This window comes from Rhipicephalus microplus, chromosome 2, assembly GCF_043290135.1.
Source record: "Rhipicephalus microplus isolate Deutch F79 chromosome 2, USDA_Rmic, whole genome shotgun sequence".
In the NCBI taxonomy this organism is placed as follows: Eukaryota; Metazoa; Arthropoda; class Arachnida; order Ixodida; family Ixodidae; genus Rhipicephalus; species Rhipicephalus microplus.
The window spans coordinates 155,837,650-155,847,659 of record NC_134701.1 but is presented as its reverse complement, the minus strand read 5'-3'; the positions used below and the strand labels follow the sequence as shown (position 1 = coordinate 155,847,659).

Below are 10,010 nucleotides of genomic sequence, written 5' to 3'. Positions count from 1 at the left end.
AGAGCGGAATGCAAGAAGCCCGTGTACCTGGATTTTGATGCATGTCGAAGAACACCAGGTGGTCTGAATTTCCGGAACCCTCCACTGCGGCATCCTTCAAATTCACGTCGTAGTTTTGGGGCGTTCAACCGCAACAATGGCTGCATCTTTATCATTGAGTTGCTTGGCTGCTGCTCCCCTTTTTGAATTGGACTCCATGGCGACACTTCGACCCAGAATGACACTTCTTATACTCAACAAGAACAGTTTATTTTCAAGTGAATCATTTACAATGGTGCAAAAGCAATGTAAAAATCGCTGCATCCCTGTGTCACAATGAGGTGCTCAGTATTCCTTCCCGCTGAATATTGTTTTAGGTTTTGTGCAATAAGCACATCTCAGCGTCCAGATACGACGATTACCGCGCTACCAGAAGGCACTTGGACAGTACTGTTGCCGGCCAGATGCGCGGAACGCATGTAAACGAGGATACGTTGCGGGGAACGAGGCCTTTCTGGAGTCATCCAATCAGTCCTCAATGGTGAGAGTTGAATGAATATGGATGTGTTTCGGCAGTTAAAGCGACAAATTTACAGCGTCGCATGGCCAGAATGTCCTGTAGGTACTGACTAAGTAAGTACAGGGTTATTGCGAATCATTCGCGCTATTTCTAGATTGAGAATAAAAGCATGCACAGAGCAATGACAGTGTTTTCTCCGTATTTACTGTTTTAGTAAAATATGCTTTAATAGTTAATGTGTCGTTATATAGTTCAAATATATGTTGGTTGCTATAATAGCTATCAGCGGAAGTCCACGTCATTGGTGTCTCACTTTCAATAAATGTCCGCTTTTCTTGGAGTGGTCGTACTTCATTGCCACAGGGCAACCACTATAGCAATATTAGAGTGGTAGACCTCATTATACATTGCACATGATAGATCAATATACATTATACATGACCTCATTATACATAATAGACCTCATTAGACACTAGCATTACACATGAAACTAAGATCTATTGCTTGCACGAAGACTAGAAACTGACTTCCAGCAAAAAGAGATACCATACGCCACCAGCATACGGATATCTGCTGCTGGCCTGTAATAGTAAGAAGGAGAGGCCTAAGAACCAACCTTCGATACGAGGTAGTCCGGGAACCTCAGACAAAAGCCCATCGGCTCTCTAACGACACTCTGAGGAGACGAGCAAGGAAGTGCAAGCATGGCCTCCTTCAAAGAAGCAGACCCTAGCTTTGTACCAGAAAACAGCCCAGAAAAATGTCCCACTGGTACACACATCTGTCACGAAGGCTTGGAAGAATCATTCAGTAATGCGTGTCGTGCATTCTTCTTTGTTCCCGGAAGAGCCACAATCACTATATATATTTTGTGTGTAATAACAGTCACTCGTTGTAATACTGCTTGAAAAGCATCGTTACATTAGGAAACCAGTGTAGAATGGCTCAATACGCGTCGTCCTGGCAATGGAAAAACTTCATCCTGTTGTTGGGGTGGCCAAGGAGATCAAGGCACAGCTCCATATGAAGGAGATGACAGACTTCAAGTGGCATTTTCTTGGCAGAAAGGGAACAGCTCCTGTACCATAGTTGGCTAACAGTTCAACTGTCCGCATGTTGTGGAACATCCTAGGAAAAATGGACGCAGACCTCATTTCATCGCCTTTTTTTTCCTGAGAATTTGTGCCTGGTGTGTACATCCGATGGATGCTCGCACAGGTTATTCTCGCCTGCTGGTAAGTCTTGGAAGTAATCGCACCATCGCCGTAAATATTTTACCGCCCTGTGGATGTTCGTACCCTCTTGCCTTTCTCTTTCTCGTTGTCTTTTTCTTTGTCGTCCTCTGGGAGCGGTGGCCTGTGGTGCGCCAACCGCAGCTCTTCATCCAGCTGCAACCTGGTGAGTTTGCAGTCAATAAGAAAAGTGGCAACAAGGGGAAGCCGCCACTTGCCCTTCAACTTGGGCTTCGGCATGGCAAAGATGACGAGCTTGAACATGCCCACACGCTGCGGCACTATCTGGAACGTGACGCGACGGTCCTTGTCTTCGCGGGTTATCATGCCCTTGAGCTCCATCTCGACGCCATCCGCATCGAGAAGCTGATGGCTGACGAGCATCGCCTCGGACAGGTCAATGGTGAGCTTTCGCTTGGCGCCCCACGACACAATGACGGGCCCCGACTGATCGACGAGCCGCATGTTATAGTCGTAAAAAGTTTGTGTGGGACCCCACGGGACCTCGTTGAGTGGGTATGGCACGAGGTACTTCTTGGCACGGAGGCATTCCAGCAGGAAGACGCCAATGTTCTGCAGGCTGACGCCAGCGGCAGCCGTGCTGCCTTCGGCAGCTGCCCGCATGTCGCGTTCACGGTTGGCGTAGATCTTGAGGATGTAACGTCCTTCCGTTGGTGGCGTCACGCCGAAGCAGGCCACGCTCCGGTCTTCCAGTAGGTGGCAGAAGACGTAGTTGTTGAGCGCCGCGTTCTCCGTCTCGTCTGACGGGAAGAGCTTGAACTTGTAGCGCATAGGCTCGTGCGAGGCGATTCGCAGCTCGGTGCGCACCTTGAACACGATGGGATTCTGCGGCCGCGTTCGCAACCGCATGTTGAGCTGGAAGAAGTGCGGTGTCACCTTTGGAAGCGAGTTGAACTCTTCGAGAGTCAGGGGCTTGTCCAGTAGCTGCCACCTGGAGGGCGTAAAAGGAGACACAATGACATTCGTCATCGATTTGCACTATCTTTATGGCTGGAAACAGCGACGTGTGAATGCGCAAATAAAAAAAAACACTGATTCAACTTTGTTCAGTTCACTGCAGGTAAGTGTTGTAAACAGCATTATTGTGTAGTGTGAGATTACTGACGCATAATACAAGGTCTCAAACAAAAGGGCTACTGTGGCAGGCTCAGGAAAAGAGACTAATTTGCTTTTAAATTATCTGATATGGTCAACATGGTAATATATTTTTCGTATATAGGTTTCCTTCGATGGCATATCCTCTGCCAAAAGTCCCCTTCCCGAGAACAACACAAGTATTGTGCGTCAAATATAATAATGAGAGAGACGAACTATTTTTTGTTGTTGTTGTATCTCTAACGCAGGTTTTGTTGCATTTACTTGTTTGACACCAATGCGCTTGCACGTTGTTATTTATAACGTCAATCTTTTGCGTTTAAGTGTGGCGGTTCTATTTTATCCAATGCTCATATCCTGAAATCAGTTGATGAATTGTTTCATTGTAAGATATTTCATATTATGAGAATAAATAATTTCAATGGCGTCGTAATTCTCCATCAAGAAATCAGCGCTTTAGATATCAGCTGACGTATAGAAGAAGACACGAAAGCCCTTAAATACACTCTTGGTAATCTTGGCAGGCATCGCTTCTACTTACAAATTTAACCAGAAAAATACACTTGACTCTATATCTAATTGACGAACAACGGTGCAATAAGGTGATCCCTCGTTTAACATCTGCCCGCCCGTTTCTTAGAAGTGCGATTAGAAACGATGAGCGTAATGAATATACTTCGTCATTTTTCAAGTAATGTTTTTTTTTTCAATTCTAAGCAGTGCTCTCTGACACGTGAGAGTGCGTCATGCACGGTGCCACAACTTGTTTATTGCTACAACAAACATACTTGAACCGACTTGCACGATGAATAGAAGTAATAAATGAAAGAAGTCAATAAATCCCCTTATAGCTGCGCCTTTTACGAAGATCTGTTGAGATGACAACAAACCGCAAGATCCATTTCGGCTATGGAATGCCACAAGAAATAAGAGAACGTAGTGACTTTCTAATGAAACTTTGTCACGCGAGATGTACGTTTAGAGCAAAGGTGAGGTGGTAATGAAGGAAGTAGAACAAAGACATCAAAGCGTGGTTCACCTTGAGTAATTCTTCTCCATCTCGTCGTAAGGAAAGTGCGTCCATATGAGCACCTCAGGGTCGGTGACGAAGAAGTGTTCGTTGATTTTCCTTATAAATTTCCCCGTGTGATCTGTGTATCCTGGGAAAGAGACGAGGAAAAGTGACTTGATTTCAAAAAGATACGGTCTCCGAAGGAACGAGTTCGCTTTGTCAGAATATTGACGCGAGGTAGGATGGCAACTATAGTGGCCAGCCTCTGAGGAGGATAACGAGGTGTATAGTTCTGTGGGTACGTGCTCTTGTGTTCGTGCTTTTGGCCTTTGGTACCAAAAGTAAACGCCCTGTTTTGTGCCTGCGTCCCTGTGTCTTTGTGATAATCCAGTTATTTTCTGAGGATGACGTAGCGAAGGGACCATATAACTCACGTCTGGAAAATTGTCGTTCGTATATAGTGCTCACTCACTGAATAATTTAAGCTTAACTCTGTTCTAATCAGTACCCAATGGTATAGTCAGTACACAAAACAGATGCTTTCAATAAACAACGGCGATGAGATTGCCAGGGTCGGGGCGAGCCCTTTTATGACACCTCATGTTACCCCTCTTGTATTTAGGTCTGCAACGGCAGTGAACATGACACATTTCGAACGTCGATATCATGAGCGCAATACCAAAAAACAAGAAAAGAAACAAATATAATGCACTGCTTCTTTTCACTGCTAAAGAATTGCTACTGCTCACTTCTGCGTTTGGTATCGGCTGATAGAATCCCTCACTGCAGTTTGGAAGAAATATGGTGCTGCTGTATACTTACATGTGCACCACGTCGGCTCACATGACTCAACAAAAATAAAAGCTGTTGTAGGTGAACGAGAAAAACTGTGAAAAATAGCTGGGGCTTGTACAGAAACTGTACAGCGTGTACTATGGTATCCAGGTCGGCTCTTTTCACCACACTGGACAGGGTAGTCACATAGACGATACAGTACATTTTGATACTAGCCTTGAAAGAAACTAAACGAACTTCATTGGTATGCTATGGCAAGAACACTATTATACGAGTGAGCCCACTGAAGCGAAGGACTACGAACACTGCATACACATCATTAGTAGTTAACTTCTCACTTGGAGACACTCTGAGGCGCTCGCGTTTGAGAGTTCATAGTCCGCGATCCCCTCTAATTATTCGCGGTCTTTTCTGTCTACTCTCCTTGAATCACCCATCCCTTTCAATACGCACTACTGCTGAGGTGTCCTCCACTGAAAGAAGCAGTTTCGGGGAGCCCTTTTTCGTTTATTTCATGTATATTACTTTGGAAATCACTTGCCCCCCACCCGCGAGCTGTTTACTCGGCGCAAGCGAAAACCTATTTGTATTTCCATCTGTTTAAAACGTGCACGTATACGTATTAGCTTCTGGCTCTGTCCTCCATAAACAAAAGCACGACATGTGTTTTTTTTTCTGAGCAATATTCTTGAACTGATCCCATTTTCGTCTTTTTCGGTTGCATTAGAAAGAACAGCCTGCGTTTTATTATCGTGCAAGCGAACCTTCGCCCTCAAACGCCATCTATTCTGTGAAACGATCGTGCTTTCGTATGGGAGCTTTGTGTCCCGGGACAATTCTTCAGTGGTCAGTGCGTGGCATCTGTGATCTGCTCCGGCAGTGCGACGGCGTGCAACCAGAGGCCATCGCATGCATAGGCCATGATCGGTGACAACTCTGTGTCACGATTCTGCCTAGGCAGCCTGCAGGCGCCCGCCTGTCTCTTCCTTCGGGACTTTGTCAGCCACTGGAACGGCACTTGCCACCACCCATCAACTACCTACATAATTGGTGTTTAGAAACGAAAGTCGGGCGTGCTATCGTCGTCCAATGAAACACGAACAGCGGCAAGCATTAGCTGGTATGGTCCCCGTCGTCCACTCATCGGCAAGGACACGCGCAGTGCTACCTGCCTGCCGCCTGTCAATTAGAGAGCCCACATTACGGCCGGTCACATAAGCTCCCTAATGTCAATAGCGATGACTGGACGGTGGGCACTATACCATTGCTAATGCTTGACACTAATAACGTTTCACTTGGCGTTCACAATACGTTCCATACAGTTGAATTTTCCGACAGTATGTATGCATAACTTGCCATTATTTTCCTGAAATGGCATATAGCAACCCTATATTAGGGTGCAACCTTAAAAGGCAGCGACATTTTTTGCTTCAAAGGTAGCATGCGTGTACGCACCTACTCCTTTGAGTGCACACTCTTACACTGACATCAGGAAAATTTGTTGCTGGGCCTGTTGGTACATACTTGAAAAAACATCATGTGTCGGATGACTGGGGATCCTGCCGATAGTGTATGTGGCCAACTCTTACTCAGGCACTGTTTTAATGCTGCACATCCAGAAAACGAGACAAAAAATGTACGGTTTCTTGGCTATAGCCGGCACTTTGAGCGGGACACATTAGAGAGTGCAGAACATGAGCGGGACTATTTGAGCCACTAAAGCACCGGCTGCAGCGCTTAGGACATCTTGGTGGTGTGCCTCCTGCCTCGATTCTACAGTCGACATCATTAGCGTTTGTTCAGTCATCATTAGTATTCACATACTTATAAGCAGCCAGGACGGGCCTCGTATAGTACCCCGAAGCCCGTGGTATCTTGATGTTCTGACGAGACCACGGGACATTGCCTACACTGGGACTCGGCCGCAACTATCGCCGAGGAAAAAGTGCTGCCTAAACGGTTATTCTTGGTATCACCATATACATTCAGACGGCGCAACACGAAAAAAACAGGACATGTTGAAAATCTGCTGGAACTACGCGCGTGTGCTGCGTCATTTTTCTGATATCTGAACAAGATCGATTGCGTTTGCCTTTACTGTGACCAAGAAACTCACACATTGTTTTAGTACATTTTACCTTTACTTCTCAGCATGTTTTTGTGTCCGTTTTCACCACGTTATTTTCTCGCCGAACGAGTTTTCAGTCGAACTTTTGACTATGGTTCAGATATATTGACGGTCAGCAAGCGTGGGAACTTAGCCGAGTGATTAACGCACTTGACCTTCGAGAGGTAGGTTCGAAAATTAGCGTGGATAAGGAAGTAATTAGGCAATGTTTCCATGAATTGCAAATCCCGGTGCCAGTTGCGGCATCGTACAGTCCAAGATACGAAAAAGAGAGCCCTCTGGTTGTTTTTGAGAGCCCACAGACTCTCCGTATACACGGCTCCCTCGAAAGGCACACGTGAACTCTCTATGGAGGTCATTACACTCTCTTCGGAGACTCGTGTGATACAAAAAAGAGTTAACGTGACTCTTTAAACAGAGTTGCATACTGTAGCAAGCTAGCAAGTCAGGACTCGAATAAAAGATAGGACTTGCTAAGAGTGTACGCAAAAAACCCGGCTCTGGCGAGTGACTAGAAATGCGGGCGTAAATGTAGCCCTCGAATGGTCGCCGGTCACAAACAATGCATCGTTTTCAAGTAATTGATGCTTCTCGGTGATCAGGCGTTTCTGATATGGCAACCTGATTCGGTTACCAAGTTCTGTTTTCATTTCACGTTGCCCCATTTTACTGTTGCCTGCGTATGAATGCGTGACTGTCGTTCTTTCCTGTAGCGACCAAAGTGTTGTGCTTGCTAAGCACGTTTTGGGTGTTTTACATGTCAGAGCCTCTATGAACCTACGAGGCACTCGGTAGGGAAAGGCTTCGGGCATCTGGTTTTCTTTAAAGTGCACAGACATCGCACAGTACACAGGACCTGTACTCTATCGCCTCCATTGAAGTTGGACCGTCGTGGCCGGGAACGAACTCACGACCTTCGGATCAGCAGCCGAGCACCCGAACCGATACACCACCACGGCGGTTTAAATCTCGGCATGGAAGAAAAAGAAAGGAGGGAGCATTGCACAGTGCGATAAAGAGAAAGAGTGATGAAAGTAGGAGAAACAGATATAGAGAGAAGAAGACAAGAGAAGTCGTATGACAGACACCCATTTTCACGATAAAGGGGGGGGGGGGGGGGCTCCTCGTTTCGCGTTTGTAGTTGTCTATTTGTAGTGCATCTCCTCACTTACAGAGGGAGACGTAATATCAACGAGAACTAGCAGACAATAACGCCAACGAAAGTAAAGGTTAAATTATTAGAAGGAAGTGTAATGTAAATCTGAAGGAATAAAAGTGGACGAAAAATTAACATGCTGCCGGCCAAGTTTACTCTTCCCCTTCTTGGCCGTTACCTCGTATTATCTCGTTCTACGTACCCACGTTAGCCCTTTATTGGGTGAACTGCTGCCTCCTCACTTTTAATGGACTATTCGTGAGTAGAGGGATGGATCTGATTTCTGTTGGACATACGCGTTGATGATGATGATATTTTCTGGCAAGCCGCACATTGCCGCATTCCCATTAGGACTATGGTAATTTTCAGCGATCGACTCACAAGTAACGATTTTCTAAACATCCTCTATGTAAAAAACTGAAACATTATATCAATGGCACGTATTGCGCGAACATCCTTCGGAATATTATAGTCAATGGTACAAACAAAATACCGTCTGGCCAGGTTGATTCATCTCATAGCAATTACAGATATTGTCGCTGATCTTACGAAGAATTGGAGGAAATGACGTTTTGGTGCGCACACGGCAGTTTCAGTCACAAACAGTTGGTTAGTCAGCAGGCTTCCCACTCCGGCATGCGTAAAAGTGGTAGTTCCACACTACGCCCTAAAGTGCACAAAGTGCAATTAAGTAAAAAGTGAGTGCATGGTCTACAATGTAAAGTGTAAAACTGTGCACAGTCCACACGTGTGCTCCGTGACACTTCATCAGTGCATTCAAACTGAGCTGCACTTGACTTGTGCAAAGCATAATTCATCACTTTGTGTTAAGCTCACACATGCTGTTGGAAACTACCCGAATGTCATAAGTATGTGCAGTGATAAAGGTCACTATACCCGTATACTTTAACTTGCGGAATTCAATCCCACAGGTCGTGGGATTGAATCCCGGTCACGGTGGCCTCATTATCGATGGAGGTGAGAATGCTTGAGGCCCGTGTGCTCAGATTTGAGTGCGCGTTAAAAAAACCCAGGGGGTCGGAATTTCCGGACCCCTTCACTATGCCGTCTTTAATAACCATATGGTGGTTTTAGGACGTCAAAGACCATTAATTGTCATTAAACTTGCTTTCTAATCAGAATAACACCACTGAGAAGTCTCTGAGAGCACTTGTCATAGCAGGGTGTGTCGAATACAGTATGTGATAGGTGTGTGTGATGTTTATGCCATTATTTCACCGAATGACCTTTGTGCTCCACTGGCCGCTGGTATTGGCACATCTTGCGCACGTATCTGAGTTTGATGTGATTCTATAGCCTTTTGCACAGCCGAATGCCGTACTACATTTTGTGCAGTGACTGGTATAAAATATATACCTGTTCCCCAAGTGGCGTCGATAAGCCTCCATGCGCCTAGGATGAAGACGGCGTTCCAGGCATGTGTGACATCTTCTCCAGGATGGAACTGGTGACCTGGACGGTAGTCGAAACCCTTGGCGAAGCCTTGCAGGGTTTTTTCTCTGATGCCTGCTAGCCTGCATAAAATAATGGCAGTCTTAGGGGACGAAGCACCTTTGCATCTAGATTTGTCGGCGTGTGATGCCGTCGTCCCGGTCGGCCGTGAACGGGTGTGCGCCTCAGAAATTGGGCAAATTCCACTGCTTGCCACCGGACCATAGCGTGCATATGATGAGTTAAAGGTTCATCGTTACTGCCTATTACATTATGTTTAGCTTGGCAGCTGTGTTGTAATCCCCGATGAAATTTACCAATGCGCTAAAGTTGCTTTTCTAAAACCAGAGACACAAACATGCATCTCCACGGTACAGTAATCTATTTCAAGCACCACTGCCTAAAACATATCTGCAAAAGAGTGGTGCGGTAGTGGGGCAGTGTGGAGTCAATAATGCCAATCCCAGGAATTCGCTCTATCTCTCAAGGAATGGCTGTCTTGTAACTGTATCTAGAGATTTCGGTAAAGCTCTGAAAATGGTACATAATGTAGTCCAGTGAAAGACACCAGTGAGTAATCCAATTTCTTAAACTGGAACTGGTATGAAAACTGCGATTTT

The 10,010-nt window shown here is 45.7% G+C and overlaps 1 protein-coding gene across 2 annotated transcripts in view; it reads right to left on the bottom strand.

Moving 5' to 3' along the window:
• Positions 1-224: 224 nt before the first annotated feature.
• LOC119169699 (uncharacterized) overlaps positions 225-10,010 on the bottom strand; it is a 97,230-nt gene continuing 87,444 nt past the window's right edge. For both annotated transcript variants that reach the window (XM_075886936.1, XM_037420728.2), the window contains 3 exons: positions 9,316-9,473; positions 3,887-4,007; positions 225-2,683 (listed from right to left, as the gene is read on the bottom strand). In XM_075886936.1, the coding sequence (XP_075743051.1) occupies positions 1,774-2,683; positions 3,887-4,007; positions 9,316-9,473 (1,189 nt within the window). In that variant the 3' untranslated portion in view covers positions 225-1,773. The remainder of the gene's footprint in view (positions 2,684-3,886; positions 4,008-9,315; positions 9,474-10,010) is intronic.